Source organism: Python bivittatus, unplaced genomic scaffold (genome assembly GCF_059951505.1).
Source record: "Python bivittatus isolate LINGU-HERP-01145 unplaced genomic scaffold, Pbiv_v1 ctg000810_np1212, whole genome shotgun sequence".
NCBI classification, from domain to species: domain Eukaryota; kingdom Metazoa; phylum Chordata; class Lepidosauria; order Squamata; family Pythonidae; genus Python; species Python bivittatus.
The window spans coordinates 3,766,681-3,787,228 of record NW_028277111.1 but is presented as its reverse complement, the minus strand read 5'-3'; the positions used below and the strand labels follow the sequence as shown (position 1 = coordinate 3,787,228).

Here is a 20,548-nt window from a genome sequence, read left to right as displayed (position 1 = left end):
GGGTCCCCGACGGTCGCTGGAGCCCCGATGGCGGTCGGGCGGCAGGAAGCAGCGGCGCGTGGGGACAGCTCCCCCCTCCTCGGACGCGCTCGGCTCGGTCAGCTCTGCGGGGCCCGGCGGGGCACTTGCTCTGCTCTCGGGGCTGAAACCGGAGAGGGCCGCGCGGGGCCTGAGGAGGGTCCCCGGAGCGCCCTCGGAGAAGCGGACTGCGGGGAACGAGAGCGGCCCTGCGGAGGGTTTCCCTGTTTCCACTGCGGACGAGCCGGGGGCGGAATGGAGGCCCCGAGGTCTTCGGGGCTGGGCGCGGCCGCGGGCCCTCCCGCCGTCCAGGCCGGCCGCGGAGGGGCCTTCGGGGGAAGGGGCAGCCCGAAAGCCCTCCCCGAGGGGAGGCTCGGCCCGGACGCGCAGCGCCGGCGCTTCCGCGGCTTCTGCTACCAGGAGGCCCGCGGGCCCCGGGAGGCGTGCAGCCAGCTGCACCGGCTGTGCCGTCGGTGGCTGCGGCCGGAGCGGAGCAGCAAGGCGGAGATGCTGGACCTGCTGGTGCTGGAGCAGTTCCTGGCCCTGCTGCCCGCCGAGGTGGAGCGCTGGGTCGGGGAATGCGGGGCGGAGACCTGCTCGCAGGCGGTGGCCCTGGCCGAGGGCTTCCTGCTGAGCCAAGCCGCCGGCGAGGAGGAGCTGCGGGAGAGGCAGGTGAGAGGATTTCGTCCGGGGAGCTGCGAGGGGCGAGAAGGTATCTAGGAATGTCTGTAGGAAATCACAGAAATTAAGAACATGTCTATGCAGTCTTTTCTGGAAATCCCTATATTCTGAGGACTGATTTCTTCTTGAGGCAAAAGCATCTGTTTCCTCTTGGAGATAATTCCATGGGAGGAAGGAGAAATTCAAGCCTCTTTCAACCTCCCACTCTGGATTGATGGAAGAGGCTCCAGAGTTTGAGGGAGGGGTTAAAATAACTTGTCCTGCCTCCCCTTCTTCTTTCCTCTAGTGCAAGAATTAACTGAGGCACCTTTTCCATTTCAGCAGACATTATTCAAACTATTCATTCTCATTAACAATATAGCAAACCTTATTTTGAAGTTTTACTTGCTCTGTTTTTCTTTACAAACGATCATTGAGAAAAATCATCTAAAGAACAAGTATTGGGATGGTGTAATGGTATGTGGGAATGACCTTGGGAGATGGGGAAGAGCCACAGACTGGACAACCATCATGTAAAAGATATCTCCATCCACAGAAGGAGATGAGGGGCGTGCATGGGAAGCCTTTCAGAAGAACTCTCCCTAGTTTTCCGGAGAGTAAAAGGAGAGGAACTTTGAGACTTGCAAGATTCTGTTATCATGACCTTAAGGCCACATTAACAGAATCTTGCAAGTCTGAAAGTTCCTCTCCTTTTACTCTCCTGAAAACTAGGGAAGGTTCCTTCTGAAAGGCTTCCCATGCCCACAGAAGCCTTCTTGGATTCAGGGTTGGGATCTGCATCCCTGATCTAGGAATCCTGACTAGATTCCGTACCCAGCAATAGCCATTTCCAGTCACATTCCCCCTAACGGCATGTGTCCATGTCTGAATTGGCGCACCCAAGTTCTGTGATCATTTTAGAAATCAGTGTTGAACTTAAGACAAATGGACCCTCTTTCTCATGAACAGAACCTGTTAACCAAACAGGATATTGGAAAGTTATTTTTCTTCTAGTTAAATCTTTTTTTGTCAAGAAGCAGGAAACAAGGATGCACAGGTGTATTATAGGCTATAAATAAATACAAAGAATGGACAAAGGATTAGGAAAAAAGTTATTAAATAAAAGATGAAAATGTTGTTTAGCTGGACCAGATAGAGCTTAGCTTGCATATTTGAAAACATATGTTTAATGTTAGGAATCAAAAAGACCGAAAGCCCTTTTTCCTCCTCCTCAAGATTTTTTGGCTCTAGTGAGCACAATCACCACAGAAAGGAACAGTATGTAGTACAATACATTACTAAATCACAGCTTGAATATAGTCCCTTTAGTACTTTTCTTAGTTTGAGCACAACTAATTAGAGGTACAGATCCCTAGCCTACATGACTTTCCCAACTAGTGTAAGCAGAGAGATTGTCTGTAACTGGATACTTACCACAATTCTTGTAGCTCCTTGGTTCTAAGCAGAGTTCCCATTCTAGAAAGGATAGTGAGAAAAAGTAACAAATTAACACACCTTTTTCATTTACATAGATATACAGAGCTTGCTTTCCTAACTCCCCTCTGTTTCTGACTTTATTACCTAAAAATGTTGGATTGTGACCTGCCAGTTTTTATCAATCAGGTCTCAGAATGTTGTTCTACAAAACAGTTTAGGAAATGGTCTGTCTCTGGGCAATTCTTGGTTATGGGAGTTCATGTCCTGATTCTCATTACTGTTGCCTACCAATTATAATTTGATCTTCTCCCGGTTTGTGGCATGTCATTGTTTCAGTCCACCCTAGGATATTGTTGCCCTCTTCACATACCTGTGGGTTGCAGTGGAGTGTATATAATTCATTACACTTGAAGATTTATCATAAGGGGGCTCTTTAAGTCCAATATCCATCATGACCACTTGCAAAAGTGGTTTGCTGGGCAAATCTGCCAAGAGGGTACATTCTGTTCAAACAATGATTTTCTCTGGTTGGCTCTTGGTTTCTGTATGTTCAAAATAACTTACAACATTTATAATTCAAACTTGATCAGGAATTAGAAGTGAGAAAGAATGAAATGTCCAATTTGCCTTTTAGTCACAGCCACAATATTTTCAGGGTGTGCATCTTCCCCACAAAAACATCTCAGTGTTCATCCCAAGGTCTCCGTCCCTGAACTGCCAGGCTGGTGGTCTCTCTACTGCAAAAGGCAAAGGGAAGGCAAACCAAAAGGAAGGGGAGATAGGTCCCATCTCTCTCAAGAGGTTGATTGATTATGTGCCATCAAGTGGTTTTCAACTCCTAGCAGCCACATAGATAGATTTTCTCCATGCCAGTGTATCCATAACATGTTCTTTCAGGTCTCCCAATGGCGCACTCATCGCCACTGTAACTGAGTGCATCCACCTTGCTGCTGGTCACCTTCTCTTTCCTTCCACCTTTCCTAGCATTAGAGCCTTTTCCAGAGAGTTTGTTCTTCACATAATGTGTCTGAAATAGGATAATTTGAGCCTGATCATTTGTGCCCTGAGTGAGAACTCTGGGTGGATTTGTTAAATGATCCCTCAGTATGTTCTCTTCACTCTACATGGTATTCTCAGGAGTCTTCTCCAACACCAGAGTTCAAAGGCGTCAATAATCTTCCTATCCTGCTTATTCAAAGTCCACTTTCACTTCCATGGAGTGTCATGGGGAATACCACAGCTTTCACAGTTTTGATATCTGTAGGTATTGACACATCACGGCATTTGAATATCTTTTCCAAGGCCTTCATTGCTGCTCTACCAAATGCTAGTCTGCGGCATATTTCTTGACTGCTTATTTCTTGTCTATTGGTGGTTGACCTTAAAAGGCAGAAGCTATCCACCACTTTGATATCTTCATTGCCAGTTCTAAGGCTGTTTGCTGTACCTGTTGTCATTATTTTGGTCTTCTTTATATTTAATTTTAGTCCCACTTTTCCACTCTGCTCTCTTAGTACTAGGGCTTGCAAATCCTTTCCATTTTCAGCTATCAGGGTAGTGTCATCAGCATAGCTCAAGTTGTTGATGTTTCTTCCTCCAATTTTAAAAACACATTCATCTTCTTCCAGTCTAGCTTTCCTTAACATATATATTCAGCATAGAGGTCGAATAAATAAGAGGAGAGTATTCAGCCTTGTCGCATTCCTATGGCAACCTGGAGCCAGTCTGATTTGCCGTGTTCCATCCATACTGTGGCTTCCTAACTTGTATATAAGTTTCTCATGAAGACAGTGAGATGTTCTGGGATTCCTGTTTTTCTGAGCACTTTCCACAACTTGTTGTGACTGACACAATCAAAGGCCTTTCTATAATCAGCAAAGCCCATACTGACTTCTTTTTGGCATTCTTTGGCTTTCTCAATTATCCAGCATGTATCAGCAATAATGTCTCATGTTCCTCAGCCTTTTCTAAATCCAGGTTGAACATCTGGCATCTCCTTTTCCATGTAGGGCTCTAATCTGCACTGGATAGTCCTAAGCATTATTTTGCTAGCATGTGAAATTAAGGATATTGCACAATAGTTTGCACACTCTGTTAAGTCTCTTTTTTGGTATTGGAATGTAGATTGATCTCTTCTTTTTTTTTAAAATAGTTTTTATTAAAAGATTTTACATATATAATAAGAAATATATTCAAAGAAAAAATATAGTAAATGTGAAAAAGAAAAAAGAAAGGAAGAGACAAAGAAAAAAAGGAGATAGAAAAAGAAAATAAAAGAACAGAAAACATTTTACACACACACACACCTTCTCACCCCTATGGGTGGTATGTGTCTTCCTCAATCTCAGGACCTCTACCAGAGGCCTGGGAGTTTGAGGGTTTTATGCAGGATCTTAGCTGTTCCTAGCACTGCACTCAGAGAGCTCTGATGTTCCTGGGATCTGTTGGAGCCACTCCAGCTTAAGAGTCACAGAAGTGCTCCTACCACCACTGGGACCACTTTAGCCTTTACTTTCCACATCCTCTCTAGTTCCTACTTGCCCTGTTCTCCAAATAGTATGTGCCATTGTCCAAACAGCGCACCCTGTTCTTGCAGTGCTTCAGAAAGCCTTCTGAAAGTTTCTGAAGTCTTCCAAACCATTGCAAGAACAGAGCGCCTGCCATTCTCTAAATACCGCGCCCTGTTCTCATGATGCTGCATAAAGCCTTCGGAAAGCTTTTGAGGTCTTCCAAAGTATCACAAGAACGGAGTGCCTGCCATTCTCTAAATAGACAGAGAGAGACCCAGTTTGGTTTAGTGGTTAAGGCACCAGGCTAGAAAGCAGGAGGCTCTGACTTCTAGCTCTGCCTTAGTGATAAAAGTCGGTTGGGTGACTTTGGGCCAGTCACTCACTCTCAGCCCAATTTACCTCACAGGGTGGTTGTGGGGAATATAGGAGGAGGAAGGAGTTAGGTATGTTTGCCACCCTGAGTTATTTGTAAAAATGATAAAGGCGGGACAAAAAATCTAAAACCAAAATTAACACACCCCATTCTCAGGATGCTTGGAAAAGCCTCTGGGAAGCTTCTGAGGTCTTTCAAAGCATCACAAGAACAGCATGTGCTATTCAGAGAGAGTGTGAGCAGCCTCTGGAAGACAGCCTTGCGTGGCCAGCAGCTGCCTCACATAGGGCCAGGCCTGGTGCGCCTCATCAGCAGTGGGAGGAAGATGGCAAAAGTCAGCTGGGCACAGCAGGGCCTGTGGAGTGCAGGATGGCGGGGACAACTGAGGCTTTGCACTGTGGTGGTGAAGTGGCTGGCCATGGTGTGGGGCTTGAGGCGGCATTTTTCAGTGACAGCAGCAGCAGCAGCAGCGCTAGGACTGAAGTAGAGCCCTGGCAGCTGGCTGAGACTGCTGAAAGCCCCGGGGCCTCTACTTCAGCCTCAGCTCCACTGCTGCCACCAAGGAGTGCCGCTGTGCAGCGTGGCCAAAAGGGCAGAAATGGGGTGGGATAGGCAAGTGATTGGAGTTGAAGTGCCCCTGTGGTCCTAAGTGCAGGTGGGCTGCCAAGTGCCCAAATTTTTATCACGTGACTGTGGGGGTGCTGCAACAGTTGTAACTTCGGGGACTGGTCCTAAGTCCCATTTTTCAGCGCTGTTATAATTTTGAATGGTCGCTGAATGAATGGTCATAAGTCGAGGACTACCTGTAGGGTAAAAGTAAAAGGCAAACTTCTCTTTTTTTTTTTCCTGTTTTGCTTTTCTCTGTCTTTAACACTTAGTCCCAATTAGCTCTCCATACCTACAGTCACACAGTCTGGCTCATATTACCTTTATGTTCTTATTTTGTAAAATCCACCAATTATCTACTTTCCTTAATAATAAACAATCAGCATTCCCACAAAAGTCCAGTCTGTTTATCTAGTTAATTTTACTATTTTCAATGGCACTTTTGTAAAAAAAAAAAAAAATCTAAAATTACCGTCCCCTTTATCCATTTAAAACTTTCTTAAATCACAACCTTGTTAAGCTTTTTGTTTTTAAGTCAAAATGTTTAGGATGGCGACTCACTGAGTGTCTTTCCTGCCATTCAGGAGACCTCCCTTAGATTGTAAATGAATTCTATCCAGAAGTGTTTAAGAAAGTGAGGCTTTTGTGGGTGAAGTGTTCATTAAGGCTGCACAGCAGTTTTGAGTGTGATGGTAATCCTTCAGCTCCCAAGCCTCTCAACCCACGATTGACCACAAGAAACTCAGTTCCTGTGGTCTGCTCATGAGGAGTAGCTATCCAGACTGCAAGTGGGTGATCTCCCAATCTCTCCTTCTCCGGAGAGAATTTCATCAGCTAGAACTTTCCACCTATCTTCGCCACAGTGCTGTCCTCGCTTGTGGAACCACTCGCAGGAACCCATAGGTCCTCACCCGGAAGTCTAGATTGATCTCTTCCAAGTGGTTGGCTGCTATATCATTTTCCAGATTTGCTGTTATAGCTAAGAACCTTGCCTGATTCTTTTCTGTTGCTTGCCATATTTCAGTAGGTATTCCACTGGTTCCTGTAGCCTTCTGACTTGGTAATAACTGGAGTACTGATCTAACTTAATTTTCTAGTGCTAGAAGTTCTTGTAAGTAGGGAATATCTTTGAAGATATCTTGGATGTTGACATCTCTACTGTACAGTGTTTTAGCATACTCCTTCTATCTTCCTTTGATCTCCCCTTTCAATTTTTTGCGTCCCTAAATTTAAAGGAAATACTCCAGGAGGAAGAGATAGGAATAAATACATCCACAAAAAAGGAAAGGCCACACCTATCAAGTGAAGAGGAGAAGATAAAGAAGGAACTCCTGAAAAGAGGAAATAAAAAGAGGCAATAAAGCATTTCACAAAAATGGCAGGCATTTACCCAGAAATAGCAGCCGCATACAGAGCAGAATCCCCAAGTTCTCTGACTTTGACTTGGGTTGGGGAAGTACAGGTGGAGAGGCAAAAGGTAAGGCAAGTGAGCTAACGCAGTTATGGTCCGCCGAAAGTGGATCATAAACCAGACTCTTCTTTCAGGTGCAGGAGCCGGTCATGGGGGAGATCTCAGCAGAGCTCCAGGGAAGAGGAAATCAATCCAGTTCTTCTCAAGAGCTGCTTTTCAGGAGGATCCAACTCGGGCCACCTCACCAGGTAAGTGTAGGTTTCCTCTGAGAGCAGTAGAGTTCAAGGTCCATCTGTTCACGAGCTGCTCTTACAGCCAAATTCTGAGTGTGGGCATTTGAGCATAGTGTCTCCACAGAATGACCCACTAAGTTACACTCAGTTTTCAAGATTGTTTTGGAGATACAAATGAGAGACAATTCACAGGGTAACCTCAGAAGTTCGTATAAGGAAATGTAATTTATTTGTTGGAAGAATTTAATACTTCTTAATACTTTTCAGAAGAGTGCAGAAAGCCAATAAAAAAAATTAAACCTGTGAATTGAAAGAATAGAACTTCAAAAATATGCCACCATATCGACTTAAAAATGAATTGTATGAAGGACAGATTTCCCATGTGAAAACCCCTATAGTCAACACTAAGTGGCTACAACAGTAAGACTGTTCGTCAAGTGACTTGGGATTTCCAGGGTCATTTCCAACATTTTGAAATAGGCCAGGAAAGAAATTCCTAGTGGGTGTGTCCTGTTTTCTAGGGAATTTGGAATTTGCTCAGCCAGGCAGGCGAGGCCAGGGGATTCTGCTCCCCCAAACCTTCTTGCTGAATTATTCCTTGCCAGTGGGAGGCTCTGCAAGGGATGCTGTGTTGCCGTTCTACAATTTGGGCACACCTAAGCTGTGTTTTGTGCAGTTACAGCACCAGCCTGAGGAGGGAGAGGGGGCTGGAGGCTTCACAGCCACAAGGACTATGTGGACATTCAGACATAAACCTGCCCTGCAAAAAATGTCTGTTGGGCCCCTTGCAAAGTTGTGTTTCCTGTTTTGTGCAATAAGGGAGACAGCTTACAAGTCTTTTGTGGAATTGCCTGCTAAGGAAGATTTTCTTTCTCTTTCTAGGGCTCTGGTCTCTTTGAGGAGGTGGCTGTGGACTTCACAGAGGAGGAGTGGGCACTGCTGGATTCTGGCCAGAAGGCCTTGTGCAGGGAAGTCATGCAGGAGATTTCGAGGAATATGGCTGCTCTGGGTAAGGCCCCCCCTTTGCTCTGGGCTCCATTCATTGGGGAAGTTTTTTTCAGTGGGAGGTAAACAGGGAAGATGTCTGCACTCAGTTGCTTAAGGTGGTCATGACTCCTACTGGCCACCACCTGAATTACTGCACTCCCATCAGACCTTTCCTAATCTGAAAAAAACAATCAGGGTCAAATGTGTTTAGTATATGACTGATATGCAAAGCCAAATATCTAGGCTGGCGCTCAGAAAACATCCTGAAAGAAGGCGTGATTTGCCAAAGAAGCTTCCTGGTTGTGTCCTTGAAGCAAACATAGAGACTTTCATCTTAACTGGCAGGAGTGGGTTGGGAAGGCTGTGTGGGGCCCTAATCCCTATGGCATATTTAGAGGGAGGGGAAGGAAGACTGGGGGGATGAATGGAACTCCTTCCAGGCACTTGGAAGCACCCTTCCCACCAGCAACCCTGCCCCCAACCATCAAAAATGAAAGATGCAGATTCTGAAAAAGTGCCAGTGACAAGCAGTTATTTTTTTCTTTTGTGGAAAAGATGGAGAGGAAGAACTGGAAAATAGGACTTAATGAATGATAATAGGATGGTGGGGGGGAGCAGCAATTCAGTGATGGCTTTTGAGGAGAGGACACCGCTGCCTTCTTCAAGGAGAAGGATAGCAGCCCCTTGGCCAAGGAAGTATTTACTGTTGCCCTACCCTTGCTCCCTGCCAACTCTGTAGAGGCTTTCACCAGCAAGGAAGGGCAGAAAGTGCAGACTACACATGGCAGAGCCACTGCTGCAAAGAGTCCCATCCACTTCCTCAGGATGCACAAGACCAAATTTATCCCAGATCACCTGGAAAGGCAAAATCTCAGTCATTACCTCCTGAGTTCCTCAGTTCTCTTCTAACCACCTCTGAGCAGATCTGAGTGATTTTCTTCTCAGGTTCCCTAGCAAATTTGTCACAAAGTCCCACTGACAGACCTTCCTGGTGTGGATCATTTTGAAAAGGATGACAATCTGTGGGTGCAATAAGAGAAGAGAAATAGAGGTTTTGGTGTTCAAAACAGTGAAGTCCCAAATATGTGCCCTTATCTATCTTATGCCAACGGCACTCTAGGCATCTCTTGATTCCCTTCAGCTGCCAGGGTCCCACCGGATCATGAACCGGCAGAGGTTGTTCAGGGGCAATTTTGTCCAAGGGCAGCCCCTCCTCTAGCAGACAAATAAGACCTTTGCAGAAATGCTCACCATTGCTTTGGGAGAGGCGCTCCATGGAAGTGCCTGGGCAGATTGGCCGATCAACAGCAAACGCTTACTGTGGTTCCTGGCTGAAAAATTCCTTGGATATCATCAGAGTCTTCTAGATAACAATTTGCACCCAACATCTCCTAGCTAGATGCATGGCTGGTGCCAAACCTGAAACTTGGATGGGCATGCTTTTGAGAGAGGGAGACCCCCCTCCTTCACCATTTGAAATTCTAATGAGATTTCCTATTTTCTTTTTTCCAAGCATGCGATTGGCCAGAGAATGACAATGACAGGCAGGCGATATTAATGCCACTGCACACAGCGAAGCATGAAGTCAAGGAAGTGATGTTTTGCCATCAAGGAAATCCAAAAAGGCAAGAGAGAAGCCACCCAGAAGACAGAGGGGAGAAGTCCTCCATTTCTCTCCCTGTTGAAATCCATGGCTTCCTGACCCTGCAAGATCAGAAAGGGAAGAGAAAGGGAAAATATGGCAAAAGAAAGAAAAATGAATTTGATTTACATGAATATGGCAGAAGCCAGACTAAAGGAAAACAATATGATTCCAGACAGTATGAAAAATATGTCAATCATTCCTTCTCTCTTACTTTACCTAAAAAACTGTACAGGAAACACAAACCACATACATTTGTAAAATTTGGGAAAGATATCAGTCTGAGCAGAGAGATGAAACTATGCACGAAGTGTGGAAAGAGCTTCAGTAGCACCAGTACTCTTAATCTACATCAGAGGATCCACACAGGTGAGAAACCATATAGTTGCATGGAGTGTGGAAAAAGCTTTCATTGGAATACACAGCTTATTTATCATAAAATTATCCACACAGGGGAGAGACCATATAAATGCATGGAGTGTGGAAAAAGCTTTCGTCAAAACACGGAACTTATTTACCATAAAAGGATCCACACTGGGGAGAGACCATATAAATGCATGGAGTGTGGAAAAAGCTTTTGTCGGAACAGAGAGCTTATTTATCATAACAGGATCCACACTGGAGAGAGACCATATAAATGCATGGAGTGTGGAAAAAACTTTACGCAGAAAGGACATCTTACTTGCCATGAAAGGATCCACACTGGGGAGAGACCATATAAATGCGTGGAGTGTGGAAAGAGCTTTATTCAGAACTATGAACTTGCTCGCCACCAAAGGATCCACACAGGGGAGAGATTATGTAAATGCATGGAGTGTGGGAAAAGCTTTCTGGACATCAGAGACCTTACTAGTCACCAAAGGATCCACACAGGGGAGAAACCATATAAATGCACAGAGTGTGGAAAAAGCTTTCGTCGGAACAGAGGGCTTAATTATCATAAAAGGATCCACAGTGGGGAGAGACCATATAAATGCTTAGAGTGTGGAAAAAGCTTTCGTCGGAACACAGAGCTTCTTTATCATAAAAGGATCCACACTGGGGAGAGACCATATAAATGCCTAGAGTGTGGAAAGAACTTTACTCAGAAAGGACGTCTTACTTGCCATGAAAAGATCCACACTGGGGAGAGACCATATAAATGCGTGGAGTGTGGAAAGAGCTTTATTCAGAACTGTGAACTTGCTCGCCATCAAAGGATCCACACAGGGGAGAGACCATGTAAATGCATGGAGTGTGGAAAGAGCTTTATGGACATCAGAGACCTTACTAGTCACCAAAGGATCCACACAGGGAAGAAACCATATAAATGCATGGAGTGTGGAAAGAGATTCATTGAGAACAAAGACCTTATTCGTCATAAAAGGATCCACACAGGGGAGAAACCGTATAAATGCACTGAGTGTGGAAAGAACTTCAGTAGAAACTGTACTCTTATCCGCCATCAAAGGACCCACACAGGTGAGAAACCATATACATGCGCTGAGTGTGGAAAGAGTTTCAGTAGAAAAAATAATCTTACATCCCATCAAAGGATCCACACAAGGGAGAAACCATATGAATGCACTGACTGTGGAAAGAGCTTTTTTTATAATCACAGTGTTTCTCGCCATCAAATGATCCACACAGATGAGAAACCATATAAATGCATGGAGTGTGGAAAGAGATTAATTGAAAATAGAGAACTTACTCATCATAAAAGGACTCACACAGGGGAGAAACCATATAAATGCAGAGAGTGTGGAAAGGCCTTCAGAAGAAATGGTAATCTGACTCGCCATCAGATGATCCACACAAGTGAGAAACCATATAAATCATAGAGTGCGGAAAGAGATTCATTGAGAACAGAGACATTACTTCTCATAAAAGGATCCACATGGGGGAGAAACCATATAAATACATAGTGTGGAAGGAGCTGTATTCAGAATGGAGCCCTTACTTGTCACAACAGGATCCACACTGGAGAGAAGCCATATAAATGAATTGGCTGTGAAAAGAGTTTTCATCATAATGGTGCCCTGATTTACCAGGAAAGGATCCATACAGAAGAGAAACCACATAAATGCATGGAGCGTAAAAAGCGCTTTCACCAAAACTCTGCCCTGATTTCTCATAAAAGGATCTACATAGTGATAAACCATATAAATGCACAGAATATGGAAAGAACTTTATTCAGAACAGAAACCTTACTGCCCATCAAAGGATCCACACAGAGGACAAACTGTATAAATGCATAGAGTGTGGAAAGAGCTTAAGTTTGAAGTGTAATCTTACTTTCCCTCAAATAATATACACGGGAAAAAAATAACATGCATGAACTGTGGAAAGAGTTTTATTAAGAACAGTGACCTTACTCATCATAAAAGGTTGTACATGGGAGAAATCATATAAATGCATGGAATGTGGAAAAGCTTTAGTTTGAACTATAACTATTTATAGTTCCCATCCAAGAACCCGCATTAGAGAAGCCATTTAAGTGTGGAAAGAGCTTATGTGTGAACAGTAGCCTTACTTCCCATAAAAGAATCCACCCAGAAGACAAACCATATAAATGAATGGAGTTTGAAAAGAGATTCAGTAGCAGCAATCCCATTACACAGCATTGAAGGAACTGCATAGGGAAGAAGCCATATAAATGCATGTATGTGGAAAGAGCTTCAGGCAGAGCAGCCACCTTAATTGCCACAAAGTGATTCACACAGGAAAGATGACATAGAAATGTGCAAAAGGATGACTGAGTCAGTTCAGTTGCAACATTCTCTCACTCATCTTACACTTTCTGCATATATGCCCAGGTATGGAATGAGGCAGTCCTCAGTAGAGCTTGTTTGCCAGGTCTGTGGTCAGAAGGAGGTTAGATATGAAGGACTGTAAAAAAAGAATTAAAGGCATTTTTCAAAATGAATCTTAAAGATACAGAAATAAGAACAGTCTGGAATGCAAGTTAGGCATTTATGAGAGGACAATTTATATTACAGAACTCCACATTGGGGGGAAAAAAAACAGATAAACAAATGGAAATAATCTTAGTCAAGATACAGGCCAAGGAAGATGAATTAAAGTGTTCATTGGGAAGAAAAAGCATTTTACAACAGATTAAGGTTTTACAAAATCAACTTTCTATGCTGATGATTAAGGAAATGGAAATAAAAATGAACTTTACCAGACAAAAGAATTTTGAGCCAGCAAATAAATCAGGGAAATGGTTAGAATATAAGTTGAGAAAAGAAAGTGGGGAAAAATGATTTTAAAATGGCAAAAAGGGGATACCATGGTATTAGGTAATGCAGCTACGCAAAGAATTTTACAAAAATACTATACAAAATGATAGAAGAGCGAACAGATTTCAGATGAGAAGGTAAACATCTAAGCTTCCAGAAATAACGGAGAAACAATAGAAAATGATGAAAGGACCTATAATAATACAATTAGATATTACAAGTCTGTGAGGCAATGAAAAAAATTAAAAGGGGGAAAGCACCAGGACCAGGTGGATTACTGACATCTTACTACAGATGTTTTGAAGATGAATTGATCTAACCCTTACAAAGGGTGGTGAATTCTATTCTAGAAGAAGGATACCTGAACATTGGAAAGGAGCAAATATTGCTTTAATACATAAGGAAAGACAGTGTAATGGAAGGTATGTGCGAGGAGGATACTGGAATGGAGGATCAAGGTTATCATGAGGGAGGGGGAGCATTCCAGGAGAGGTTTCAGGGCAAGCGCGTCCTCAGCCCACAGCAGGACCGTGAGAAAATGAAGAGGCCGAGACTGGCCCCTCCCTAGAGTCTCATGGGGTATATCCACTAGTTGCTTTAGCATAGGTTGAGTCTGGCGAGATTCTGTCTATAAGGTGCAAGCTAGTAAAGGAACTATACTGGACTGGACTGCCTCGTTGTCGTTCTTGGGCTGGGTCTGACAAACAGGATCCTACTTCACAAAAAAATTATAATCCGGTTTCCTTATTGAATAATGACTATAAAATATTTGCTGTGATTTTGGCAGAAAGACTGAAAGGTGTTTTGCAAGATTTTATACACAAAGATCAAAGATCAATCCTAAAAGACAATGGAGAGGCAGTATAAGGAACATTATGAATATTATAGAATATTTGGAATGGCATAAAGAAAAGCAAGCTGCACTAATATTTCTTCACATGGAGCAAACTTGATCATTTGAACTGGATTTTTCTGATTAAAATTTTGGAAAATATGGATTTTGGAAACAATTTTATTAAATGGGTAAAATCAGCATATGTATTACAAACAGCACAAATTATAGCAAATGATGAGTGGACTGAACATGTGAAATACAGAAAGACACGAGGCAAGATTGCCCACTTTCACCTTTGTTGGGGTCCCTTGAGGATCATGATTATAAAGATGTGTTTTTTAATTGTGTATAATTTGTTCATCACTTCCTACACTTTAGAGCAGCCTTTCTCAACCATTTGACCCTGGAGGAACCCTTGACATATTTTTCAGGCTTCGGGGAGCCCCTGCACATTCAGGCTCAAATATAGGCCAGAAGTTACAAATTTATTATGTTCATTCTATGTGTAGGCCTGTATACGTACATTAACAGTGTTCTTAAACTAAAAATAAAGAATTAAACTTACCTCTTTAATGTGAAACCTGTGCTTGTTTTTTGCTGCACAAATAATCAATTCTGGACCAAACCTGAGACCACACACACACCAATGTGGATAGAAAAGCTGCTGTTCTTCAGTTTATCATCCAAAACCTTTTCACATCATGTGACATGTCATCAATACACAGACTTACTGTACTGTTTAACAGTGGAACCTTTTCAATTTCTTGTACTGCATCTGGTCCTAGCATTTTTTCCCACTATTATTTCACATGCTGGCATGATTATTTTCTCACCCAAGGCATGACTTTTCCTTTGCTGTGTAATAATTTCTGCTACTAAATAACTTGCTTCTTGGGCTTTTTTACTGACTCTCATTTTATTAACAAAAGCTTTACTCCGTTCTGTGATTCCAATAGCCATTTAAAATAATCAGAACTTTTACTTGTCGCATGGCTGTGATTTGTAGTTAAGTGCCTTTTTAATTTTGCTGGAGCCATTGCTGCATTTGTAAGTTGTTTGCCACAGATGAGGCACAACAATAGGACAGCATGGACCACCAGTCCATGTAAAACCCACTGATAAATCACTTTCATTGTAAAGACGGACTTTTTTTGAGTCCATTGATGTACCAGTGCAGGGAAATGCCTGAGAAGATTTAAATTCTTCATTATCATTATCATCATTAAACTTATGGATATTGTCCATTCTAGAATCCTCCCCTTCTCTTTCACTCCTCCTCTTCAGAAATCACCACATTGGATCCACAGACATGACTGAATAAACATGTACAAAATTTATTTTAAATAATGGGATAAAATAACTACAGGAAAACTGCAGGGAAAGATGTGGGAGGGAGAGACATCACAGACTAAGTTGGATGAGTCCATTAATTTCTTGAAAAATGCACTCCTCCCTCCCTCTCCTTCAATATATTCTTCCCTTCCTGCAATATAGTGTTCACCTGTTATCAACAGTCTCCTCTATCTTGTCTCAAAAATTAAGAATGGATTCAACCAAATAAACATAGTCCTACAGTATACTTGCCAGAGAGCTTAGAAAGGGGTGTGACTAGATTTCTGTTCAGTCTCTGCTCATCACTGCAAGAGCGTATTGCCCAAATTTGAAATAATTTTTTAAATAAATTATGATCTTCCAGGGAACCCCTAGTGACCTCTCATGGAACCCTAAGGTACCCTGGAGCCCTGGTTGAAAAACCCTGCTTTAGAGCAGGGTTTCTCAATCTTGGCAACTTGAAGATGTGTGGACTTCAACTCCTAGAATTCCCTAGCCAGCCATGCCGGGTGAGGAATTCTGGGAGATGTACTCCACACATCTTCAAGTCGCCACAGTTGAGGAACCCTGCTTTAGAGGATTCAAGGGCTGCTTTCATTGAAGGGGTGGTTAGTGATTCCACCTGAATTCTGAACTCCCAGGAATTTCAACCGCAGATTTACTAAGGAAGCGCCTAGGAAACTGCCACACAATTCATTTTTTATTATTAATTTTTATTGAAAATTTTTATTCAGTAGTAAAACTGATACAAATTTAAGAAAAAGAGAAAAGAGTAAAGAGAAGTGTATAGATGAAGAAAAGAAAGTATAAAGAAGTGGCTTTCAATCTTCTTTACAGCAGTTACAAATAAATGTATAATCTGTCCTCCCTGTTTAAGGTTATATCATGATTCCCTTCTTTCCATATTCTACCCTTTCTAATCATCAGACCCATAAGTCAGAAGTTCATTTTTTTTCTATTTTCAGTAAAAAGTCCATAAAGAGTTTCCAGTTACTAACAAATGTAGTTCTTGTCTTTTCCCTAATCAAATCAGTTTTGCCATCTCTGCTAATTGTCATCTTCGCCATCTATTCTCCATTATTTCAGAGTCTTTCCATCTTTGTGCATATAATAATCTCGCTGCAGTTATCTATATTGTGATGGAATGTATCTATGAAGCGGGGGGGGGTGATGTGATGGAATGTGGTAGAGACCCAGGTTCTCAGAAAGGAAGGGGTGGATTCCAGGAAGGGCAGCAAGATAAGAGACAACACAGTGCAGAGCAGGAGTGTGGGAAGTCTAAGAGATTTAGGATAGCCATTCTCTAGAATCTCCCAGAGTATATCCACTGGTTGCAGTAGTATATATTTAGTCTGACAAGATTCTGCCTATATGGTGTAAGCAATAAAAGAACTGAAGTTGACTGGACTGTCACTTGATCTTGGGCTAGGCCTGACAGTATACTATCTATATAAAACTCTTGTGTCCGTAACCTTCAACTGGGTGAAATGGTGTGTCATAGGGCAACAATTTTTCAACCAAGGAACCTCAAATGGGCTAACTTGCAGAATGCGTCCAAAATCCAGGACCCTTTACTTCTGTGGGACTGAAATTTAGGAAACTTGTGGCTGCTTCAGCACTGCTGTGGTCAGCCCAGGTCACGTCCTTGTCATGGACACGTCCCCAGCCTCTTTCCCACCTCCCTCTGCGATTGGCTGCTTTGGAAATGAGGAAGAAATTTGAAATCTCTTAACGGTGGTGGGCATTGAGGGAAGGATGAGGGAGCAACGTGGATGCTTGCTGGCGAGATAGAGCTGGCTGTGGGGTGCTGGCAGTATATGGGTGAGCCCTCTTCCTCCCTTGAGGGAGGAGGCTCTTGGGGACATGCCAGAATGGGGAGTGGAGGCACAGTTTTCCTCACAGTCCATGGCTCCCTTTGTTCCACCTCCCTCCAGCAAAGTGGTAGGCAGTTCTGTGGCTCAGCTGAGGAGGAGGTTTCACCGGGGCTCTTCTGGGGGGGGGAGGGAGGGAGGGAGGAAGGAAGGAAGGAAAGAAAGAAGGAAGGAATCAATCTGATACTCCCTGCCAGCTTCCCACAAGCAAAGTCAATGAGGAAGCTGGCAGCAAATTGTAAGTCATTCACACTCCCACTGCTTTTTTGCCCTTGGTCATTCTGCTTCTCTGTTTAGATAAGGAAATATCTCTGAAATTATAACCCAATGGCTCACAGGTTGTTTAGTCATATATAAAACCAATCTTCCATCAGTCTTCTAATTGCCTGTAAGTCCCAGCAAAAAAAAAATTCTGGTTTCAGCTGAATGTTAATTTTTAAAATTGCTTGTATCACTAGTATTTGGACCCAGAATTTGCTAGCTTTTTTACAAGTCCACCATGTGTGATAACATGACCCTTCACATTTTCCACATTTCCAACTTAAATTTGAAGTCCCTTTATACATCCTAAGAAACTGCCATGCTATTCAGAAGCCCAAGATGGGGCCTCTTTTCCTCTTTGCTTGGCACTTTTTTTAAAATGACCCTGTGTCATCTCCTACAAAGGCTTGAAAACACTTTCTCCTTTCACTGTCAGAGGGCCGGCAAGATTGCTTGAGCCAGCCGTCAGATTTGGGGTGGCAGGAAAGGGCAACTTTGCTTCCTCCCAAACCTATCCAGAACTGGGAGAATTCAGGAGGAACTTTCTGCTGCAGGCACTTGGGGGCTTTGGCCATGACATGCTTTGGCCAGCACTAGGACAGTCTCCAGCGAAGGGGAGCCAAGCAGCTGGATCAGGAGTTCCCCCAGTGTTGGCGGCTTATCTGTGTCCATCCAGAGTGGGAGCGGAAACCCATTTTGTGTGGAGACCTTGGGGTTCTCTGAGCTTGGTGGTTTTCTGGCAGACGTTTCATTACCCGGCTAGGTAACATCTTCAGTGCTAGAAGGGAGGGGGGGGGTTGCTCTCTGTCTATATACAGTGGCTTGCCCTGCCAATGTTGGGGGGGGTGTGTTGTTTCTCCTGTTAGGGTATTGTTTACTGCTTGATTGTGTGCCTGGTGTTAATCTTGGTGTTAATCTCTGCTTATCTGGCTGCTGATTACTGGCAAGGAGATGTTCTGATCTTTTGTCTCCTTTTTGTCTCTCTTGAATAGTGTATAGATGTTGTTTATCTCTATGTGCCTGTTGATGGCTGCCTTGTCTGAATACCAAGCTTCCAGGAATTCCCTTGCATTCCCTAAGATGCAAAAACACAAGGGAATTCCTGGAAGCTTGGTATTCAGACAAAGCAGCCATAAATAAAACTGTAGTCCAAGGAGCAAAACTGTAGTCCAAGGATCACTGTGCCCGCCAGCGGCGGAAATGAACCTATTCCCCACCAATTATGTCATCTGGGGAGACACACTTATTCCCCCCTTTTGGAAGCAAAGGGGTCTGAGGGCAGGAGACCCCCTTTGGCGGTAGCAATGCCTGTACTCTAACCGCCTCCCAGGGGAGACCAGACTGGCCCCTCTGTGAAGGCCTTCAGGCAGAGGGTGAAAACTGAGCTGTTCCAGAGCACATCCTAGTCAGCCTTTTATTATTGTTTTATTGTGGTTTATCTGGAGTTTGGTGGCTGCATTTTGATTTGTCTTTAATTGCTTTCATTCTTTTATTTTAATACACTATGGGTGTCTGGAAGTTCTTTATATCATCTAAACTGTCGCTTTGGATTGTAGAACAAACAAACCTGGGGTCTTTTTGTGGGTGAGGAAGTTGATGGGGTTTTAATTAGGGGTGAAAGACAAGCCTGAAGCACAGTAAATGTCCCCTTAGAACTCTTGAGCCCCTTCCCAAATTGGTGTTGGCCCCGCCTACTTTGGGAAAGCAAACCCCACCCCCCATGAGCCATGGGGAAGCCCGGAAAATTGGGCCTTATTCCACAAGCCCTAATCTGGAAACTCTGAGATGGCGTCTTGTGTGAATCAGTCATTGTAGTTTGTAAGTCAGGATTTATGACTCAGTATGATGCGTAACACCAGCCAGCTTGCTATCTTCAACAAAATCTGATTCAACAAGCCAGTTTATTGGACGCCCACTCATTTCTTCCGTTAAAATGAAAAAAGGAAGAAAATCCCATCACCCCTCCGCCTCATGGCCACAGCTTGAAAAAGAGAGCGTGGGTGCCCTCCGGCAGCCGCCATGGAGGAGGAGGTGGTGGGTGCGGCACTCTTTCGGGGAGAGAGAATCCTGGCCCAGCCGGGACGGGGCATCGAGATCCAGAAAAATGCCCGCGATGGAAGGACTTTCCCGCCCGCAGCAGGAAGGTGAGGGGCTCGAGAAAAGGCTGCATTGATCGGGAAGACAGAGCTGCTCCGGAGGTGGAGGGACTCCTCTCCCCATCATTCCCATCCCGGCTCACGTTGGCCGCGGATGAGGGCAGTGTGGTCCACCGCCTCCTTAAGTCACTGGGGTACTGATCTCTGATCTCCCGCCCTCCCCAAAACTTCCTGCCTTACGGGGGACCTAAATGCTTTGGTTTTTCTTCGCCTCGTGGCTCCGCTCCAGAGAATGGGCGCTGGATGCAAATTCTTCCTAACCTCAGGAAGCAATCCGGATTTCCAAACGCTTCTGCCACAGCTCTGGGGTTTCTTCCCAAGGAAGGCCCTAAAGACACCAGCCTTCAGGAGCAGCGCTGGGTGCCCCTGGGACGGGAAAGCACTTTGCAGGGTAAAAAAGGCACAAAAGTGTTGAGGAACAAAAGAAGCCAAAATGAGTGTGAATTTGATCTTTCCTGAAATTGCCACGAGACTCACAGCACTCAGAAAATAAACCTTTAGGCTGCAGCCATGGGCCCCGTGTGGGGAAGTCAGCTGATTAGACGCAGTATCTTAGGAGGTGCTTTACAGCATCTGGCCAACCTTATCAGGCCTGGATGGGAGACCACCAGGTAATCCCAGAGTTGGAAGCTGAACTGGGAAGTCAGAAGAACATCCCAGAAGCCGGTAAGGGAAAACAACTTCTGAGCGGGGGCCAGGAATGTCTCCAGGAAGGAGATGTTACTTTATATTCATGACTAGATGGTGCCCTTAACAAGGATGTATCCAGTCACATCCGTTTTTCTTCTTTCCTCAACCTTTCTACTGTATATATTTTTATTTTTGGTTCTATTTTAATACTTTTTATTCTTAGTTTTGCATTACTTCAAACTGTTGGTGTGGTGGGTGTTTCCTCGCTCTTGCTTTGCAGACCTGGGGGGGGGGGCGTGCATTTGGACTGGAGGGAATCAGCCAGGAGAGAAGGGGGAGCTTCCAGTTGTGCATATTGGGGGGAG

The 20,548-nt window shown here is 44.0% G+C and overlaps 1 protein-coding gene across 4 annotated transcripts in view; it reads left to right on the top strand.

The window, feature by feature from the left end:
* The first annotated feature begins 22 nt into the window (after positions 1 to 22).
* Positions 23 to 20,548, top strand: part of LOC103062010 (zinc finger protein 446-like) — a 34,457-nt gene continuing 13,931 nt past the window's right edge. For 2 of the 4 annotated variants that reach the window (XR_015793618.1, XM_025174518.2), the window contains exons 1-3: positions 23 to 690; positions 7,150 to 7,263; positions 8,131 to 8,257. Coding sequence is in view for 3 of the 4 variants with exons in the window: in XM_025174518.2 (XP_025030286.2) it covers positions 28 to 690; positions 7,150 to 7,263; positions 8,131 to 8,257 (904 nt within the window). In the remaining variant the exon portion in view is untranslated. Of the gene's footprint in view, positions 691 to 7,149; positions 7,264 to 8,130; positions 8,258 to 9,748; positions 13,183 to 20,548 lie in introns of those variants that run through there. The other 2 variants (XM_088129380.1, XM_088129379.1) reach the window with 2 other exon arrangements.